Source organism: Nannospalax galili, unplaced genomic scaffold (assembly GCF_000622305.1).
Source record: "Nannospalax galili isolate Female #2095 unplaced genomic scaffold, S.galili_v1.0 scaffold139, whole genome shotgun sequence".
Taxonomy (NCBI): domain Eukaryota; kingdom Metazoa; phylum Chordata; class Mammalia; order Rodentia; family Spalacidae; genus Nannospalax; species Nannospalax galili.
Window position 1 is genome coordinate 280,692 of NW_008345884.1, and position 22,902 is coordinate 303,593.

The window sequence follows — 22,902 nt, forward strand, 5'->3', positions numbered from 1 at the left end:
GCTCTATTTAATTAACTTAAAAGATTTCCAGATGGCTTATGTTTTACTTTGCTAGTCTATGAGGTCAGATTTTGAAAGGTGAACTTCAAATTGATATTGGAAGCCCATCTGTGATTTCAACATTTGTCATAGATTTGTTCATGAATAAGAAGTTACATAATTTTAATTCTTTATTTTATTTTTATTTTATGTGTATGAGTGTTATGCCTGCATGTAAGTAAGTGCACCCGTGTCGTGCAGTGCCCACAGAGGACAGAAGAGGCTGTCAGATCCCCTGGAACTGGAGTTACAGACAGTTGTGAGCTGCCATGCGGGTGCTGGGATTCGAACCCAGGTCTTCTGCAAGAACAGTCAGTGTTCTTAATCGCTGAGCCATCTCTCCAGCCCCATTAATTCTTAATATTTGAAATCAATATCATTGACACTGGATGTAATTATCTGTTTATCTCACAGGCCATTGGATCATAATTGTGTTTAAAGTATCCGGTATGATTGTGATGTCATCTCTTTTCTTCTTTGAAAACTTAACACTTCTGGGATTTACATCATTAACTCATCCCTCTTCTCTGTGTATTGAATCAATCTCTTTCTCCTCTTGAAATCTTAACACTGAGATTACATTCACAATTGTTCATATGGTGACCTTAAACTATTTGCTACCCTTTCTACCTAATTTGCATTGTTCCAATACATTTTTTTCATAAAATAATGACTTTTAAATGCATTCACCTCACCTGGGAGGGGCTAGTAAGGAGCTAAAGAAGAAAGTTTTCCAAGTCAACTAAGCACAGAAAATGCCAACTTGCATCAAGTTGAAACGATTTTAGTTACAGGATTTTTTTTTCATGTATCAATGTACCCATCTCAGGGAGTGAAAGTTGCAATCAAGGTAACATTCTAGGATATCTTGATTGCAAAAATTCTCCCATAAAGCATCATCTCTTGGTACTAAAATTCTCTCAAATATTTACAAATAAAAGCATCACCTTTAGTGCATATCGTGTACAACATGAAGGTTATTTCCTTCTCACTCCCAGACAGAAGGTGATATACAGTTTTAATGGAAAAAAGAACCCTAGGCTTTTCCATGATTCATTTCCAAATTCTACTTTTTAAAGATTTATTTACTATTTTGCTTGTTTTTTCATATTTTATTGAATTTTTATGTATTTCATGTAATATATTTTGATCATATTTATAGCCCCTCTACTATCTGAACCTCCCTTAATACCCCTAACCCAGTTTCATTATATATGTTTATATATATATATGTTTATATATATACATATATGTTTGTTTTAAGGACAATGAAGCCAAATGTGCTTCAGTGTGAGTCCATCCATGGGAGCCTGATAAACCTATCTAGTACCACCCCTAAGGATTACTGACTCTCTCTCTCTCCCAGAAGTTATTGATTGCCAATAGTTCCTCAGCTAGAGTTAGGTTTCCTTACCCACTTTCCCACTTCTATACTGCATTAATCTGGTTTGAGTTACATGGGACTTGTGTATGCTGTTACCATTGCTCTGATTTCATATGAGTAACTGCCCAGTTGCCTGGCAAACTGTTTCCATGTGGTTATCCACTGCCTACGGCTTTGACAAACCCCCGCCCCCGACTTCTACAATAATCCCTGAGCTTTGGGAGGCAGAAGTTTGTAATAGGTTTGCTATTCAGGGATAAGCACTCTGAAACTTATTCTCTGTACACTGGCCAATTGTGAATAGTGGATGTTAACCACTATCTGGGACATGAGGAAGTATCTCATGAGAGTTGAGAAATACACTAATAAATGGGTATAATTCAATAGGAGTAAGTTTAATTCTATGTCTATTTGGCAGAATAACAGTAAAATTAGTAAAATTATGTCTTCAAAATTATGTCCTCATCAGATTCAAGTTGCTAATAGAGGTTTTGTTCAAAAGTAACTTTTTTTACTCATTATGGTATAGATACTGATTTTTCCATTAACATTCCCCCATCAGCATTTTTATTGCTAAACATTTGATAAATTTTATGTGTACCCAAAGAACAAGGATTCAAAAATCATTCCCCATCTCTCAATTTTAATTAGATGATCATAATATTTAAGAAGAGAAGGAAAAATAAAGCTTATTCTCTCTTTTGTTTGTAATTATACAGTTTTTCTTCTTAAGAATTCTGCCTAGAGAACTATGTCTTAAACTTGCTATAGAGATAAGTATTGCTTTTATTTCAACAGAGAGTCCAGTCAAGGTATGAAGAATCATTATATAGAAAACATGTCAAACAATGAACATTTTTAGCTACAGTCTGGAAAAATTTCCTTAAATTTTCAAAATTTAGAAACTGAAGGTGTATGCATGATAAATAGATACTGCTTCTAAATAAATAACTATGAATTATCTAAACTACCCAAAGTCATAGTTGATTTCTTCTCTGCTTACAAGTCATGAATTTTTAACTAGTATAAAATTTAAAATGTCTAAGGATATTTATCATTAAATAATATTCATTATAACAACTATTTTGGAGAATGAAAATATTTTCCATGTTATATTCATTTTATAAGCTGCTTATAAAATTTCCCATAATTAGTCTGAAGGCAAGTAGAATTAAAACAGTGATTTTTCTAAAGAATAAAAACATTGATCCTTTCAGAAGATGAGTTTAAAAACAAGATCATTCAGAATATAAGAGTAACACGTGGTTTAGGTTGCCCTCTTCATTAGGGAAAGAGAAGAGAGATCTAAATTAAAACATAGATGACTTCCTCCATTCCTCCTCCTCCTCCCCCTCCTCCTCTTCCTCCTTCTTCTCCCCCCTCCTTCCCCTCTCAGTTCTGTTTTCATTTCTACCTCCCTTCTTCCCCCCTTCCCTCCATCTCTTATCAGTTCTCCAGTTTACAGCTCTACAACTGTCTTCATCCTTATTCCCTGACCATTGCAAGAAATAATTTCCTTTCATAAACCTTGTGCTGACTTATAGGGATTGTGGGAAGGTTCAGGAGCTGCAATGGCCTCTTATCGTGGCCTCTGTAGCCTCATTTCCTCTGAGCAAATCCTATATATGATCCTTCTTCTCTGACTTCTGCTTTGGGCCCCAAAGGACACAAATGAACTCTGTTCATGATCTAGATACATTCTTTCTCATTCAGCATAAAGATTGCAATTTGCCAGTTTCTAGAGTAGGAAGGTAAACACACCTTGTTCTAGATTCTAAATATTATAAGAGCCATGTGTGCATCATAGAAGCAAGGACAGGAATGAAGTAAAATAGAAAATTATTTTTGATAGCCATTCAGATGGAAGTTGCTAGCTTGCTTTAAATATCCAAAGAACTGATTATTATTACTATTACTGGATAATATGAGGGCTGCAGAGAATGAGGCTTTTATTTTATCTTTGATTTGGCAAGACGGTTCAAGGAAGCTTAAAATGTAATCAATGAATTATGAATTACTTAAAGCCCATGACAATCATAGATTTAGTCATATCCAGTATTCTATTCTGTTCACCTACTTTTAGTGGAATGATTTAATATGCGTGTTTAAGGTTCTCCTAAAGGAAAATCTCCAGGAGGAAAAATACCAGTAAAGAAATCACCTGCTGGCTCTGCAGAAACATCACCCACTACAACAGCACCACCATTACCTAACTCAGGATCAGAAGATCGGCTCTATGTGGCTGAGCCCATTCCTGAGGTATGGCACCTTAGAATCAGACTAGAAGAACCTTTTACTCTGTTTATAATGAGAATTTCACCATATTTGCAACATCCAGAAAAATCTTCTGCAGCTTGCACTAAGCATATATTTATTAAAAAGCTGAGATAAGGCTAGAGTTGTAGCTCAGTGGTACAGCGCACATGACCCTGGATTGAATTTGCAGTATAGAAAAGAAAAAATAACTGAGATCAATTTTCTAGAGACTTCTCATTGAACCACAATTCAAAATTTTTCCTCTGGATTTGAGTTTCTGAGTCACACTTCAAAACTGCTCTTGAATGCTGAAATCAGGGAGAAAAATGGTTTCTATGAGGACCAATTTTATCCCTGAGGACAAGCAGAGATGCAGTTTCCTAGAAGAGTGACTTCTGCTGAACACATATTCAGCAAACTTATAGCCCCTCATTCATGTGCTAATGGCCACATCATAATGCTTTCAGACAAAGATTAACCTGACTCTTTATGACTGGAAGAAATTTTTTGACACTAACTAAACCTTAAAACACCAGACATCTCATCTACCTGACCTGAAAGCTTGAAATGAGTGTGTTAGACAGGGAAGTGCCCAAGGGGCCATTGTCCTGAGATAGAGGCAAAGGTAGATGCTACCTGGGCCAGATACTTCAGCAGATAATTCATCCTGGGAGCATCACAAAGAACATTTGTAAAGGACAAAGACTGTTTACAAATAAATACCACCTTTTTAATTTCAGTGCACAGTGATCTCTCTGATTAACTCAGCAAGGATCATTTGATATGTATCAGGCATTTTGAAAGCCAAGCTTGTACTACAGTATTTCTGATGTTACAGTTGTTACTGAGTTCTTCTAGGGGATGTTCATGTATGCATGCACACACCACATGAGCACACACACACACACACACACACACACACACACAGTCAAAGCTCACACTTTGTGACAGAAGCAGAATACGAAAATCTGGGAAAATAAAATACTTGTTATAGGGTGGAGAGTGATGAAGAAAAATACCCAAATTGAATTCATGTTTAGAAAGGAAATAACATTATGGAGGAAAAAAGGAAAATAAAGGTCAGAAATTAAAATAACTCATTAACACTGAGATATGATATGAGCTCCTGTACATACATAGACTATCAATATGTATTCTGGTAGGTAGCAGATGAACCTTGAAGTAGCATAAAGCAGTAATTACAAACATGTGGCCCATATGTTAAGAAACCTATAAAGAGAAATTTACTCCTCCACAGCAGGGGTTAGCAGGGAGTCATTATGGACTCAAGACTTAAGGTGGGGGAAGGAAGGGCACAGAACCTCGATAATCTCAAGAGATAGGGCCATGTGACCCAAACTATAGACTTTACTAAAGGGGCTGCCAGAAGAGAGCAGGCTATTTTGGCCAAGAGATAGAGAGAAAGAACTTTGCTAAAGTTGTTTGGATCACTGAACAAAATGAAAAAAGAACAAGAATTTGACTTTGAGGAACAAGTAGTGATGTAATAAAGATTAACAAAGCTGACTAAGGTTATGTAAAGACTGACTGTTGCTAGAACAAGGCAGGTTGTGTGAGCCACTCCAATCATTTCCCACTTCAGGCTTCCCCACAGGAGCTACAGAGCTCATCTGCCAAGAAAGACAGAGATGCCTACTCTAATTTGGATTTCAGATAAGCACAAAGTTAAGTAGACATCTCTCTGCTACCCTAGTCTCACATCTATTGATGACTACAGGTCTTCCATATCTAAATAGATGCATCCAAAGAAAGCCACAGAGGCCATCAGAATGAAAGATCTTTGCTTCTCATTTTGTGACTCCTAAAAGCGAGGACTCAATGAAGAAACAGCCATGTCTTAGAATCCAGGATCCTTAGCCACATTCTAACAATAGGGGCCACAATATAGAGATTGGCAACCCAGTATCTCTCAGGAAGCTAATGGACATGGGATTTTCCTGCAGAAAGTACAATGTGGCTTAATGCAGATCATTTCTCATCTATCTTTGCTCAAAACACAGTAGCCCCTGCTTATCCTGGATTCTGCTTTTTGACATTCCAGTTTCTTGTAGTCCAGTCCAGTTAGATGTCTCATATATATATAAGAAAAGGTCAAAGGAACTTATTGACATGCAGACCAATAAGTTATACAGCAATATCTGACAAAAATTGAGAGAAAATTATTGAACACATGACTTCTCAGCACTTATAAAATATAGAAGTGATCACTCAGAGCCTGCCTACAATGAACATATGATGTTACTGATTGATTCCTTCTCTGATAGCAAGGTAGAATGATGGGTTGCAGAGGACTGTAAACAAAGGTTCTCTGGAGTTCAAGATACAATTTGGCAATTTCCTTATGATGTGACTGTAGATAAATTGGAGTTGAGTAGCAGATATTCATTATTGAGGCTCATTCTTATGTGCTAAATAATTAAGAACACAACATTAACTAACAGACTGAAGTCAGTTGGGAGTAATGTGCTTATTTAGTGGTCCTTAGAGCTGGATGTAGTGATACACAGCTGTATTCCCAGCACTCAAGGGACTGAGACAAGAGGACAGTGAGTTCAAGGATTGCCTGAAGTACACAATGAGACCATGGCAGAATAGGCTGCATAAAGAGACTCTGTATTGATGGTGATGATGATGATGATGATGGTGATGATGATGATGATGGTGATGGTGATGATAGTAAATGATCATGATAATCATAATAATACTTAATAATGATGATGAAATGATCCTAAGGGTCATTCTGTATCCCACTTCCTTTAAGATGGATTATGAAAAAGAATAGAAATCAGAAGTGAAACTGGTTCAGATATGGGTATTAAAATTATGTCAGAGGTTAGGCATGGTCCAATATGCCTTTAATCCCAACACTCTAGACGCAGAAGCAAGGGAATCTCTGTGAGATCAAGGCCAGCTTGGCCTACATTATGAGTTCTCAGGCCAGCTGGGGCTGTAGGGAGACCCTGTCTCAAAAAAGAAGCATTGTCAGAGTAGTATTAACAGAACTTAAGTGTTTAATTTAGATATATGAACATTTACAGTGTAGTTGAACATGAAACCTCAGGCTTTTAAAATTAAATGGAGCCATTCAGCATCTGAGAAAGGTAAGTAATGATAAAACAAAGTTCAGAAGAGTCTGCTTGCATTCATACGAACATCTTTAAAGCACCTGTTTTGTACAAATACTGTACTCAGGCCTGAAAATGCAAAATTAGCAAGTGGCAAATTTCTGTGTCCAAGGTTATCATTTGTTAGTCAACAGAGAGCTAGAATCAAATTACTATAATACAGTTTTAGAATACAATCTGCAACTGAAATATAAACCATTTCAATAACAGAGGGGAAGTAATAATACATTTGGGTTTGAGTAGCACAAAAAAGTTCCCACTATTGGCAAGGATGTTAAAAGAAGTGCTGAAGTGTCTATATTTGACCTACCAGTTAGCAGAAACAATGGAATGTTCTTCAGCAAGTGCAATTTTGGGATAGACTTTCAAAGCATTAACTCAGAGATACAAGATAATGAATTATTAAAAATCAAGGGTTGCAGTGATCAAATAAGCCTGCTTATGAGTAAATCTGAGCTGTCACCAGTAGCTCAGGGCCTTATACAAGTTGCCTCAATTATCATATTTTCACATGGTGATTACAAAGATATAATACAAATAAGTATTACCTGATTAATAAAAAGAATACTGTAGACTTGTCAGGAGATGCCCATATAGCCTTAGACAAGAGCTGTCAGGGATTTGAGGCAAGGTGATAGTGGTGGAAAACAAGACCCGGAAGAGATGGCATCTGAGAGCAGTTCCATAATTGCATTGCTTTTCTGATATATCAGCTTCCACCATCAACTTCTATCAACAGTACCCAGATCTCTATCTCTAATATATGCAAGGCAAATTTCAACACATTGTCTCCATACCATTGCATCCTTCTGCTCAGAATATATTTCCTCCAAATTTCCTTTTCCTTAACTCCAATCCCAAGGCACAAAAACAAAGACTTTCCCCAACCAATCCAAACAAAACAATACTTTTGTCACCACATAGAACTTAGTACTTGAATTTGTCTGTTTTTAAAAAAATATAAACTCATTAAGTTGTTTAGGTCTTTACCTACCTGATTACTAATTTACTTAATTATTAATTGACAACTTATTCCCCCTTTGCAACCATAATATAAGCTCCCAGGGCTAGGGACTCTTGTCTGTTTTTCCAATGGCAGGTAGAGTGACTTACCACTCAGTGAGTAACTCTTGATTGGTTTATAAATATATAGTAGGGTACATCCGCAATGATAGGATAGAGTGGATCAGTTCTCATTCCATTGTGGCTCTCTTCTCACCAATGATACCATGTCTTGTGATATTTACCAGACTGTTATAGAGGAGAAAATAAGAACAAAATGTGTCCTTCTTCAAATGCCACAATGAAGGCTAAGTAGAAAAATCAGAAAAGCAACTTCCTACTAAACACAGGAAAGAATTCATCCAGTGACATGTGTAACAGCAGAGTGGTCTGTCTTGAAATGACATCCTTATTGTATCCATGAGAGTTATGGAGTGAATGCTTAATATATCTCTAGTATTTGGCATTTTGTACTTGTGAAGAAGTTATCCCAGATAAGTACCCTAAGTGTGATTCCCTGAGTAAGTAAATGCACAGCTGGTAAAGGAATAACTATAGAGCAAAAGTGTATTCAACATACTATTCCACTTGGATTGATTTTTCATATTTGATTACTTATTACTTATTTGCATTATTGAAGGTAACAAAATAAACTTCATAAATTTCATGTCATGTACATCAAATAAAGACCATTTTCAAGGAAAGCAACAGAAACAACTCATTCCCACCTTGACAAGAACACAAGGTGTTCTCCAGACAGAGCAATTTTCCAGCTAAGGCAAATGTGATAATTTAACTCATTCATTCATCAAATAGTCCCTGTACACTTACTAGGTCCCAGACACTGTGGCAATTAGAGGAAACATTCTTTGATGGTGAACAAGAAAACCATAGTCCCTGACTAAATGGAACTGATAATCTAAAGTTCAGACAAATGAGCAGTTAAAATTAATATCATCAATATTATAACAATGAGAGTACAGGGTGTTAAGACAAAGCACAGTTCTGAGGGTGACCTTACGAACTGGTTGGAGCAGGGAAGGATTTCTGGAAGAAATGATGTTTGAAACAGGAATTATCTGGAGGAGGGAGAGAGAAGAGGACTGAGAAATTTCACAGGGTGTGCTCTAAGTAGTTGTAGCTGGTTCTTGACCTTAATTAGTAGTGCTCTTTTGACCCAACTATCAGAAGAATTCGCATTTTGAAATACTGATTTCTGTGCTTTACTATTTAATAGGAACTGCCTTCATTTTTAGTACCTTACTGGGAACTAATAGAGAACTCCTACATAAACCACATCAAAACAGTACTTAGACATCTGAGAGAAAACCAGCACACTGTGCTTGTTTATTTATATGAGACTAGGTAAGTGAAGTTTCCAAGGTCAGAATTTGCCATTAATAGGTAGAACAAAGATCCATCTCATTCTCTTCCCTCCTTGCAGAACCAGTTTCCAGGAGTTTCTAAAGCGTCCAGATCACAAGCAAGATTTTGTAGCTCAATGGCAGGCAGATTTCAACTCTCTTCCAGAAGACCTACGGGAAGATGAGGAAACGAAGGCCGAACTACACCAAAGAGTGAACGTAAGGACCACGGGAACCTGCTGGGCCAGAATCACCACATTTTCACACCTCAGCCTACAAAACCTTTACTCATCATCTCCTTTTCCTCTTTAGGGATGTGAGTGAGCAATAGAAAATCAATGGTTTCAATTGTTACCCAGTTACTCATAATTTTCTGGCACAGTGCTTTTTCTGCATTTGAGGTTAAACAGTGACACTTCTGGGAAGAGGAGCCAAGGTCAGCAATGAAGGAAGGTTCTTGGAATCTGCACTGCAGACAAATTTCCCTCTTGTTGGTCCACCTAGCTGTGCCCATGCCTGGTGTTCATCACACGGTCAGCGCAAATCTAGTTACCCAGTCTGTTAATGGCAAGAAGGTATATATACAAGGAAAGATCAGAGTTGCCTCTGTTGACTAGATCCCCTGAAGACAGGTACCAAATCGTACATATCTTTGTACCTTATCAATCACAGTGCTTGGAAGATAGGAAGCAAGCAGATCTTTATAAGTTCATGAGTAAAATTTATTACCTTGATGTTTTAGACAAAGGCCTCTAATGCACAAGAAGTTTGGTCTCTTAGCCTTCATTGTCTATGGGTTTTTTTAATCATTATTTATTTTTTTAATTTTTAATAACTGCATGATTAGAAGAAGCATATCATTAGAGCTGGAGCACAGCCGTTAAAGGCTAAGGCTAACAACCAAAAAATGTCTATGGTTTTTTAAAAAAAATTGTATTGAGCTTTTGAACTTTTCATACCACAGTTCTTAATCAAATTTAGACCCCTTCCCATCCATGCCCTCCACCAGATCTCATGTATTCCACCATACATGTTAAGTCCTATTCAGTCAAGCATTTATACCCAGATACCCTTCAGTGCAAATTCATCCACTGGAGATTAGTCAGCCTATCTAGAGATCATAAGTAAGGCATACTCTCCCTCACCCAATAGTAATCAGTCTCCAACAGCTCCCAGACTAGGGCCAGCCCATCACCCATTTCCCTCAAATCACTCTGGGTCCTTGTCTGATTGAGTTAGCATGGGTCCTGTGCTCGATGCAACCATTGCTACAAGTTCACATGTGAAAGCTTCCAGTAACCTGAAAGCCTCTGCTTCCCTGTGCTCATGAACCAGCCCTGGCTCTTACCATCTTTCTGCCTCCTCTTTTGCAATGGTTCCTAAGCGGTGGGTGGGTGAAGTTTAATCTAGAAGACCTATCCAGGGACATACTCTGCAGTCTCTTATTCTTTAAAACTTGGCCAGTTGTGGCCTTCTGTGTGCATCACATTCTGTTATATATGGAAGCTCCACTGGTAAAAGATAAAGGATGCACTATTTTCTCTCAACCTCCTGTCCCACTATGTTCCATGAGTCTTAAGTATAGAGGCTCATCTCCAGATATGTCACCTAGAACTGGGCATTTCTCAGATGTATATTCTCTGTGTCTGATCAGTTGTGGGATTCTGTCTGTGTTTTAATTAACAGACTCTCTAATCCTATCAGAATTACCCCTTTCCAACACCTTGAGTAGAGGTTGTCAAATATTGTTATGATCTCTATATTTATTTGTGTAATAACTACATTACAAAACTCTACCCTAGAGTCTATCATTTGCTCAAAGAATATTAAATCATCTATTAATTGCTCCAGCACTGTCCACAGTGGTAGGGTTTCAGAGAAAAACACAAAGTCTGTGACTTCAAATCTTCACATGCTGGTATCTGAGAGAAAGAATAAGAAAGACAATATAAACTCATACATATAGTGAGTGAGTTATCAGTTTTTAAAAAAAAAATCTATGAGGATAGCAAGAAAATAAGCAAGAACATAAAGCATTTCCACTACTATTTTGTAGGTTAGGGTTGTGGAAAGTCCTATTTAGAAGACAACATTTGAACAGACTGAGGACAGGAGTAATGTAGTGAACCACACCCTTACCTGGAGGAGGGCATGACAGATGAAGAATAAAACAAAAACAAAGATAGCAGGCACAGGAGGTTTGGTGTGTGTGGAGAACACCAAGGAGGGTGGAGCAGAGTGAACACAGAGCAGAGGGTTGGTGGTGAGGTCAGAGAGGCTGTGGAGATACCAGTACTACCTATGTCCTGAAGATCATTTTAGAGTAGTGATACAGGTCCCACAGCGATAGTAACCTTGGATTCTGGTTTTGAAAATTCCAGTAGAGGTGTAAAAGCACATAAAGACTAGTAGGAAACCAACTTGTGGGCTCTTACAATAGAGGTCAGGCATCCTAGTGACCTAGATGATGAGAGATGCCAAGGTCTTTAACACAAGAGGTGTTCACATGTTGCCTGTTCATATACATTCCTCAAAACAATAAGTAGCCATATGATGAATCCTACAATGGACTTCTTCTGTTTCCCGTTCATTAAACTAGCTGTAAAATAGCTCTCCTGTATTCTTCTTCCTGATAGTAGGTGGTTGTTGGCAGAAACGCAGATTTGGAAATCCAAAATATCTTATCTATTCCTTTTTCTAATTCCAAATATACAATATGTTTATTGTAGATAAATTAGGTAATAAAAAGAAATTCAACTTACTGTGACAAACCCATATTCCACTGCCATTAGTAGCTGTTGTTACCACCTAGGTCTGTGTGTACTTATTATTCCAGATTATTCTCAGAAAAATGGAACCACAGTGCATATATTGTTTTCCGACTTTATCAATCCAACATGTTTCTTTTTCAATAAAACTCCGCTAAAACATCATTTTTATGGCTAAAAGGTATGACTAAGACATTATCATAATTTATTTAACAGGTGTCCTGTTTTAGTCACCATTTCGCTAACAAATATTCCACTAAACTAGAAAACCTTAAAATAGTGGTGAATTTCTGGCTATATAAGGCCTACTATATTTAAATCAAGATGAAATAAGTAATTTAAACAGATACATAACAACCAATGATATAGAAACAGTAAATAAAAATCTTCCAGGACCAGGTGATTCAGTGCTGAATTCCACCAGCAAGAACACTTCAAAATTCTTTCTATGAAGCCAGTATCACTCTAATACCAAAACCAGACAAACATCAAAGAAGAAAAACATAAGCCAGTCTCCCTGATGAACATAAATGCAAAATGATCAATAAAATACTTGACAACCAAATTCAAGCACACTTCAAAAAAATCATCCACCATAAAGTTGACTTCATCCCAAAGATGCAGGGATGATAGTTCAGTCTACAAATCCATAGTAATCTACCAAATAAGCAGCCTCAAGAAAAAAAAAAAATTATTTCATTAAATGCCAAAAAAGCCTTTGACCAACTCCAACATCCCTTCAAAAACCATTTTTAAAGTTGCTTATTATTTTATTATTTTATATGTACGAGTGTTTTGCCTGTGTATATGTAAGGGCACCCATATCATGTGATGCCCACAGAGGTCAGAATGGATTCCATACTATATGAATATATCTAAATATTGCATTATATATTATTCTATTTATAATCTTTATTACTGTTCATAATCTTGTATGCTGCAGAGATGAGATGTTTTAGAGGATTTTTAACTGGTAACTTTGGTGTAAAGCTTTTTAAATGAACTATCTCATTAAACTCAAGCAATATTTTTTGGTAAATGATATTCTATCTGTATTGATTAGCAAACACATGACCTTGGTTTAATTGTACTTGTGTATTTTTTCCACATATAATACACAACTTTCTAGAAAAAAAAAACTCATTGAAAAGAATTTTCAACAACAAAAAAAAAATATTGAGGAAAGACTAACACACATAAATGGGGCAGAAATGGGTTTGTGAGAAGTGAGGTGTATGATCTAAGAAACATTAGCAGTGGATGAATAATCAACCCTAACAAATGAGCATGTTAGGCCTGCCTTCTGTAGGACATTTCAGGACAGCGATGGAGCTCAGGTTTATGATGCTGAGGTCATCCAAGCCATGATTCTAAAGCACAATCACACTGTTTCCGGTTCTCAGGATTTGCGAGACCGCCTGTGGGACATCTGTGAAGCCAGGAGGGAAGAAGCAGAGCAGGAAAGGCTTGATATCATTAACAAGAGCTGGTTGCAGGACTCTCTTGGAATAACAATGAATCACTTCTTCTCCCTGATGCAGGTAGGAGCAGCTGGGTCACAGTGACAGAGACTCTGTCCTTTGCAGCCTCACCCCACACATAACAACTCCTTCGGGAATGTCAGGGTTCTACTTAAGGATCATTTTGTGCATAACACTCTACCTGGCATGCATTCTGGCTTGCCAAGAAAATTAGATAACAAAATTCATTTTTGCTTCAGCCAAAAAAGCACAGAAACAGACCATCTCAAGCAGCTGGTCATTAACTTTGCTTGCAGGTGGCCTACATATGTGCAGAGGGATTTGACTGAGGTGTTTACCTGGTCAGACTCTCAAATACCTAAAGTAGTCAGCTTAGCACAGAAAAACTGCCTAGCTGTAATGTCGGGGATCTATAAGACCCATAGAATCTATTGTCAGGATCAGGAGACAGGGAGAGAGGGAGGGAAAGAGGAAGGGAGGCAGGGAAGGAGGAAGAAAAGGAGAGAAGGAGGAAGAGAGAGAGAGGGAAGGAGGAAGGGAAGGAGAGAAGGAGGAAGGGAGAGAAAGAAGGAAGGAGGAAGGGAGAGAGAGAGGGAAGGAGGAAGGGAGAGAGAGGGAAGGAGAAAGGGAGGGAGGAATGGGGAGAGATTAGCCACAGGATTACTTTGTAGAGTCCATTATATTCTTCCAAATTTAATGTGGTCCAGGAACCAAATTTGGTTTGCCAGGGTAACATAGCAAGCACCTGAACCAAATTTCTGGCTAGGGCTAGTACACCAAATGTTATAGTATGGTGCTGTGATCACATTTTGAGAAAACGAGAGAGAGAGAGAGATTCAGTGTTTGACACACAGTACTGCCAAGACAAAGTGCTGATAGCTTTTGAGGACTCTGTCTGGGATGGAAGTTGGGGATGAGGGATGAGGCCAGTTGTGTTTTTAAATTGGTTTTACTAAGATGGAAGGACATATTCTCCTATTTTCATTATAGGAGTCAGCTTTATGACTTAAGGTACCTACTGAAAGTTAATTTCCCATCCTCATATAGGAATCTTGAAATAACTGTCTACCCTGAGGAATATTTCAAAGAGATAGTTCTCAGATCTTGGGAAAGGCATTCTAGTTTACAAAACTAATAAGAATGTTGTTTTAGAATGTATTTCTCAGAAAGACAGGTAAAAGGTTTACAATGGACCAGTTTCCTTAACTATTGAGGAAGATTGGGGGCTAGCGTCTTGAAGAAACCTGTCTAAAATTAGTCAAGCTTAGGCTACTTTCAAGGTGGTCTTAGTCAAGCTATGCCTACTTGAATATTTTTTATTGCTAGAATAGCTGCTGAAGAGAATGGGCAAAGGTGTGGTTCTCATTTATAATTGATTAACTTAGAAGACATTCTGTGGTGATTGCTACAGTGTGTCTATAGTTGGTGTCCAACAAATCTTTTGTCAATAGATGAATAATCAATGCTTGTATTTCCAGCCATCAAAGGGACATCCCATGCATAACAGCAGAAGTGGAAAATTAGGAGAAACCTGAGCACAGGAGGGGCCTCGTGGATTGCAGTAGCTCCCTCTTAATCATTTCCTTTTCCATGGCTTCAGTTACCTGTAGTTGACCATAGTCCGTGTGTGTGTGTGTGTGTGTGTGTGTGTGTGTGTGTGTGTATTTTGAGGGGGGGGGGGTGGGCATGCCTATATATGTGTGTGTGTGTGTGTGTGCATGTTTGTATATGTGCGTTTTATCTGTTTTTTGATTCAGAATCTTACTATGTTCCCTAGACTGACCTCAAACTCCTGGGCTCAAGAGATCCTCCAGCATCAGTCATTTCAGCAGAATATACTGACATATGAGCACATGCAGTGGTCTAGCAATATTAAATATAAAAAGATACATTTAATAAATAGATATGGACAATTCTGAAAGTGAGAAGATTAAAATTTAAAATTCCACACCATGCTACCAAAACTGTGAACTATAATTTTCTGATGACACCACATCTGTGTTAAAAATTCTGAAGACTAACGACTTACTAGTAATTTTTAAAAATTTGTTTTTATTGAATATTTGTGTTTCATACAGAATATCTCAAACAATCTTAATCATCTTTATACCTCCCATGTTCAATGGCACCCTCCCAAAGCTCCCCCCCACTGAAACCCATATACTCCATCATCCATGTTTAGCCCCACTGTGTCAAGTCAGTGTCCCCAGACATTCCCCAGTGCAAGTCCATCCACTGAGGTCTAGTCAGCCTATCTAGAGTCCCTTGTTTTAGGAAGATCAATTCTCCATCACCTACCAGTAATCAGTTGCCAATATTTATTCAGCAAAGATTGGGGTCTGCTGTTCATTTCCCCAGTTCCATGCTGGGTTTTTTGTCTGCCTGAGTTTGCATGGGACTTGTGTAGCTGACACTATTACATGACCATATACAATAAATTTTTGAAAAGCCTTGCTAAGCTAACCCTGGTGGCAGGATCCTGTAAATCACAGCTGCCCAAGAGGCTAAGAGAGAAGGGTTAGAAGGTCAAGGTCTGCTCGGGGTACAGAGTGAGCTCATGGCCAAATTGGTCAAGTAATAAGACCCTGTCTTAAAAGAAAAAAGAAAAATAAGGCTGGGTATGTAGGCCAGTGATAAAGTGCTCATTTAGAATGTTGAAGGATTTAAGTTCAATCAACAATACCACATCAAAAGAAGAAAAGAAAATCTTAAAGATTTTAAAGATTCCTTTCAAATCTAAGACTCCAACAATTAAGAAGTCTCATAAAAGAACATTGTATGGGAAATACAGATAGTTTGTTCTTTGGGGGATATTGATATCTACTTTCTGTATTAAAGGCAGAACTGAACCGTTTCCAAGATACCAAACGACTCCTTCAAGATTATTATAGAGCAATGGAATGCAAAATCCCAGTGGAAGAAAGTAGGAAATTTACTCGAGTCCCATTGGTTCAGCTGGAAGGTAAAGAAATTTCAGAAAACCAACTTAGGTAAGGCAGACCATTGTGTTACACTGTAATAGTTTTGAACACAAAGCTTTGTGTTTTTTATTATAAAATCATAGCCCTTTCCCTGCAAATCCCAAACCTCAAAACAATTTAAAAGCTGAGCATTTATTTTCTTCTACATTTTAATGTGGTATTAACTTGAGATAAATAATTATTTATCTTGTTAGTAGTTAATATTTATTCCTTTGATTGTAGTGTATCATGTGGGTTTTTGGTGGTCCTTCACATGATTCTACTGGGAATACAAGGGAATGCATAATTTCTGAAATCAGAAACACTTTTAGCATCAAAGGTCACTGGTCAGGGCTTATGTATATCTACAACTTGCGTAAATCAACCCAGTCAGTTTGTGTGTGTATGTCCTATTATGTAAATAAATATTGAAGGAGTTAAGAATTTTCTACAGGTGAAGAAATTGAAAAATAGTAAAAACTCAGTACTGTATGTCCAGAACCTCATGAGATCAAAGAGTTATTAAGAGCCTGCTGTCAGATTGCTGCCAGCTAGAATAGGAAGGAGCTCAGTGGCAGGGTGAAGAAAAAATGGTTTGTGTCAAATAAATCATCTACAATGAAATCTTTGTAAGTTACTACTTTTTCTATGCATAATGGGTGAGGACAAGGAAAAGGAGGACAAGATCTCAAACTCTGAGAAGCTACTAGAAGTAGAGAAAATGTCTTCATGAAAGGGGTGTGCATGGGGATAGCAATTCCTACGATGTGATTTCCAGCCATGAAACACTAAAATCTGGGTTTAATGTCTTTTATGTAAAATAAAATAAAGCAATTGGAAACACAATTCAAAGTCTTTTGGATACAAATGTGTTGTTTGAGAATAAATTAATGAAAATAAGGAAATTTAAAATATTTCCTCATTATCAGTAAACAACCCATGAAAAAAGAAAAAGTAATCTATAAAACTGAAGGTAAAAGCAGAAGTCAAGAGTTAAAAATAATATACAGACACTAGATGCTAAGTTTAAATGTCCAAAGACACGAGCTTTTATTTGATACTAACAGTAGAGTTGGTTTTCTGCAAGCTTGTTTACTCAGTATAGGTGGAGAGTTGCATAAACAAAACAATAACATAATGTATATATTTTGGAATCAGTTGGGTCTGGTTTAAATCCCAAGTCTGTGACTTGTTAACTATATGGAAATAGGTTAAGATAACTTATTTGTCTGGGCAAGTCACTCAAATTCTTTAAGCCTCAATTTCCATATCCTTAAAGCAGGGTTGCGAGAATTCCAGAAAATAAAATCTACAAATACATAAAATCTAGTTCCAATGAATGGCAGTTTCTTTTATTATTGCATAATATACAATCACCTCTCCTTGCTGATATGTAATGGTTTGGGAATTGCACCATGGCATGCTTTTGCTTTGTTTCTTTTGCTCTCCCTTCTCCAAAAAAAAAAAAAAAAACATTTGATATGGCTTTACCATAGTATGCTATCCGATGGTCCAGGGCCCATTCCCTCTCACTCTTCTATCTAGTGCCGTCATAGTCCCATCAGACCCACATCTGCAGAAGAGCAGACAAAGGCAAAGCATGTACCCTCTTCTTCCAAATATAAAAGAAATATTGGGCAAGCTGCTAAAAAAGAACTTGTAAAATTAAAACCAGTAATAGAGTCCAGAGGCGGTATGAACCATCAGAACCACCAAAAGAGACCAAGATTCAATGTCTAGAGTGGCTGTGCATCCTGTCCTTAGCACATAATAGCAACTCAGCCATAATGGGGAAGTTATTAATGTTGGTTAATAGAATAAAGCCAGCAGGAAGGAGAACAGTCAGTTCTTATTTTCTGCAGAGTAGCTCTGTACCGATCTCAACCTCAAATCACTGCTGTGGCTACCTGCTGGAACTATCAGTCGGTGCACCAACCAGGCAACCAACCAGTTGACCACAGTCTATCACATGTAGAGATAAGAAAGCATAGTGTTAAGCATTTTGAATACCCGTCCTATTGTATTCGTTCCTACTACTTTGTAATAGCAATGTTGACAGTAAAACAATGTTTTCACCGGGGCTGGAGAGATGACTCACTGGTTAAGAGCACTGGCTGCTCTTGCAAAACCAGCACCCACATGGCAGCTAACAACTGTCCTTAAACCTAGTTCCAGGGGATCCAATGCCTTCTTCTGACCTCTACTGGCATTGCAGGACACGGTGCACTTATGTACATAAAAGAAATAGACTCATAAACATAAAAATAAATAAATAGGGGCTGGAGAGATGGCTCAGCGGTTAAGAACACTGACTGTTTGCAGAAGACCTGGGTTCGAATCCCAGCACCTACATAGCAGCTAACAACTGCCCACAACTCCATTTCCAGGGGATCTGACGGCCTCTTCTGTCCTCCATGGGCATTGCACAACACAGGTGCACTTACCTATATGCAGGCATGACACTCATACACATAAAAAATAAAAATAAAAACTATTTTAATTAAATATTTTTAAAAAGCATTTTCATAATGATATTTGCAAATATTAATTTATAATGACTAATTGATGACAATAATAATGTATTTGAATTATTCTAAGAGGCAGTTAAACTCAGAAAGTCAAGTGACATATCCAAGTTCATATCTCCTGATAGTGACAGAGCTACCTACACTAAGGCTTTCTACAATAAATGGATTCTAAATCCCAATCTCTTTTTAACATCCACCTCTAATTTTAATATATCATGTACTCTTATTGGATCTCATTTCCACATCTCCTCTTTTATTGATTAAATATATTCTTTGATAATATCACACATGTGTATAGTGCATTCTGTTTACTCTCAGCACCTGCCATCTTGTACCTCCCTCCTGTCACCCCCCCATCATGAATGCAAAGATTCATGGATGATCAAGGTGCTTAGAATAAATAAGAGTTGAGTGTTCATCCTTAAACAGGACGTTTATTCCACTCCCCCAAGACTCAGGGAACACTGCAGAAGAGGTTGTAGAGTATTGTATGAAATGCACAAAAATTTAATTATATATACTGAAAAAAAAGAATGTAAGGACAACAGAGAGACAGGAAAATTCTGTGCAATGTTATTTCAGGGCCCAATTCATCCATGCAAACACAACCTTATAGAAGCTGCAATTGCCTGCACTGGGCCTGAACAATACTGGGCCTATCAGTAGCTAATCCTGAATATTGGAGAGGCTCATGGAGCCTTACTCCTTCTTGCTGAATTATGGGTAAATGATAGATTCTGATGGGAGGGACAGTCATTGCCTTCAGTTGTATATCCTACTGTGAGCCCACCAAGCACCAATGGGAAATTTCAAATCTGTGCCCAGACAGATGGTCCTGGTTAAAAATCAATGGGTCATAAACCCAAATTCTTTTCTAAATATTGTGCCACTACTTCTGACATGCAAAGCAAAGTATTGAAAAATATTTGATATGCTGTGTTGAATGACCTAAGATGATCACACACACTTTGCATTGACCTACTGAAACTGGAAAAGCTTTGATTTAGCATTATTTGAATATGTTTTCTGGAGTTCACAATTACCCTTCTAAATTACTGGTCCATTACCCCAGCTTCTTGAGTCTCTAAAAGAAAGAACTGTTCCGGTTATTGATCCTGACTCTTTTGTTAAAGTTTCAACCAAGCCATCTTTGGAGTAACTTTTTTCCCCATTCCTTCCAAACACTCAGGGCCTTTTATATTTTGTCATCAAAGGACGGTCCAAATCACAATTAATATTCTACAATGTCTCTCTCTGTACCTGTGCTAACCCTTGACATCCTAGATAAAGGAGACCATATCCCCATGGGTTGCCCTAAACGTTCTATGTGAGGAAGCAATATGATTGAGAGAGGATGCAGAGCAAGCTTCAAGTTTGTGTTTGGTACTTTATAGAGAGAAAATCTCCACTGCCCATAAACAAGGAGGAGGACGGCTGCTGAAGCCTTACCTCGGCCACCATACAAATATCCACTCTCTCTAATAGCCCCATTCGGTCATTCAGACTAATTTCTCATATGCTGCCATGTTGCTAGCTAATACTGGTTGTCTTCAAGAAGTAATGCACAGTTTCATTGGATTTACTTCTCTTGTTACTAACTTATTACTTAGAAGAAGTGTATGCTGTGGAAAAATTATAAAATCATCTTTCTTCACAATCACTGTTACTTAATCCTCTTGTAATTACTGAGAATTAAAACTGGAAATGTTGTGTTGTTGTTTGCTTTGAGTTTCCTATTATTAGAAGGGCTTTGTAGATTACATAAATGTGAATACACTGTTTTCTACTTAAAATAGATTTGTGTTTCCTTTAAAACAGTTCTTCTAGGAAAAATGTTAAAATGTAAATTAAAGCAAAACAAAAAATCACAAATTAACGTAGTCACAAAAATAGAATTCTGTTCAATGAAATCCGAATGTTTCTTCTCTTTGTTTTCCAAAGAATTCCTTTAGTTCCTCGAATATCCATTTCTCCAGAAAATGTCACCATAAAACCAAAGATAAAAGCGTTATTGAAGGGCAAGATTGATTCTTCACTGGAAGGTGTGGAATCAAACTTTGAGGCAGATGAAAAGATGGTAATGGACACCTGGCAGCAGGCTTCATTAGCAGTCTCCCACATGGTAAGCAGTCCCTGCAGTTACATGTCTTGTCAGTAATCCCATTATTTGAGTGCCATGATTGGTAATATTCCATAAGTACATTTATGTGATATTTTCAAAAATGGTATAAAAATGCATGCCTTCCAAAGTTATTAATATTATTAAAGGTAATTGTGCTTTTTCTTTTTACCCTGGTGCAGCATTGGTAATGTATCAGTCAACAAGTATTTGAGATCATGAAAGAAGTGAGCCAAGACTTAGATTCATTTCAGTGCTGCACTAAATCCTAAAGGGAACTGTTCACTAAAGGGCCAGTCAGAGAATATTAAGGAAGCAAGTAAAAAGCAAAAAAAAAAAATATGGAAGGGTAGGGTGGTAGCCTAGCGGAAATCACACCATTGTCAGTAGGGACATGTTCTAATCTCCGATGGTGAACTTGGCCATCTAGGAATGAATTCCAGCATAGCCAGATTTTCTATTTCCAAGAAAATCTAGAAATTCACATTTTTAGGTGAAACAACTGACTTTAGTAGTAGGGAATGAAATCTAATTCTTAGAAATACTTTTCAAAGCCAAGAAATGAAACAAAACAAGAAACCCAACTAACCAAAAGGTCTGAGACTCAACCTTTTACTTGAATATTTTTTCTTAAATAACTAAGGGGTGAATTTTTTTTCCTTTACAGTGGAGAACTTAAGGTTCAGAAAGGTAGGCAACCAACTGCTCAGTGAGCTCTACCCACATGGCTTTTGTTTTCCGTTGTGTCAAGCATTCTTTGAACTTTCTAAAAGATTTTATCAAAGAAGTAGAAGAGGAGCTTTTATCACAGTCTCACAGAGAGATTCAACTGGTTTCAAACTACGCATGTCCAGAGGTTCTTCTTAGCCCCTCTGTTCCCGGGTCCTTTGGTCTGACTCTCATACAACAGCAGCATGGCTTCCTTTCTCTTCCATCTCTTTTGTCTCCTCACCTCTTTCTTTTGTCTTTCAGAGCTCTGAGCTCTTCCATAGAATTGCTTCTTTACAGAAAAATATTTAAGTGTAGATGTTGGCACATTTACATGAGGAAACACATCAAATATAATTGTCTGTGTTTAAAGATTCCATAAAGTAGATATTCATAGCACCATTATGCAGGGAGGAATAAACCAGGGGTGTACCTGCCTGGTGCTTTTCATGTCCCTTCCAATCATTACTCCTGCTCCAAGGAACCAATACAATGCCTTTTTAATCATCTCCTTGATTTTCATGAGTTTTATGCTATAAACCTGTAATTGCTAAACAATGTATTATAGTTTTGCCTACCTTTGAGTTTCTTAAAAACATTTTACTTATTCTTTGAGAATTTAATATATTTTGATCATGTTCAGATACATTCCCCCATCTCTACCCCAACCTAATACCCCCTGACTTCATGTCCTCTATTTTTTTTTAAAGCCTTACACATCTAACTTGTGTCCCCAAATGCTCTTGGATGTGGGTCCACCACATGGACCTTGGTCAACCTACCCAGCACCACACTCCCTCTCCCAGCTCCTTCTCCCAGCAGCTATCAGTTGCCAATAATCCCTCAGTTAGGGTTGACTCTTCTTGCCCATGACCATTTCACTCTTCTGGGATTCTGTCTTGCTTGAACTTGCATCGGTCTTGTGCATGCTTTCACAACTGCTGTGAGTTCAGATGTGCAACTGCCTTGCTGTTTAGAAAACACTGTTTCCTTGTAGTTGTCTACTACCTCAGTCTCTTACAATCTTTCTGTGCCCTCTTCCACAATGATCCCTGGAAGGACAGGGTGTGATAAAGGTGTCCATTTAGGGATAAGCACTCTGCGGGCCCTTATACTCTGCATGTTGACCAGTTGTGGGTCTCTCTGT

General features: G+C 37.6%; 1 protein-coding gene across 1 annotated transcript in view; it reads left to right on the top strand.

Moving 5' to 3' along the window:
* Window positions 1–22,902, top strand: part of Spef2 (sperm flagellar 2) — a 176,260-nt gene that overhangs the window by 102,060 nt on the left and 51,298 nt on the right. Inside the window, exons 21-26 of the mRNA XM_029567817.1 lie at window positions 3,531–3,682; window positions 9,065–9,192; window positions 9,272–9,410; window positions 13,363–13,500; window positions 16,279–16,430; window positions 20,870–21,050. Of these exons, the coding sequence (XP_029423677.1) occupies window positions 3,531–3,682; window positions 9,065–9,192; window positions 9,272–9,410; window positions 13,363–13,500; window positions 16,279–16,430; window positions 20,870–21,050 (890 nt within the window). The remainder of the gene's footprint in view (window positions 1–3,530; window positions 3,683–9,064; window positions 9,193–9,271; window positions 9,411–13,362; window positions 13,501–16,278; window positions 16,431–20,869; window positions 21,051–22,902) is intronic.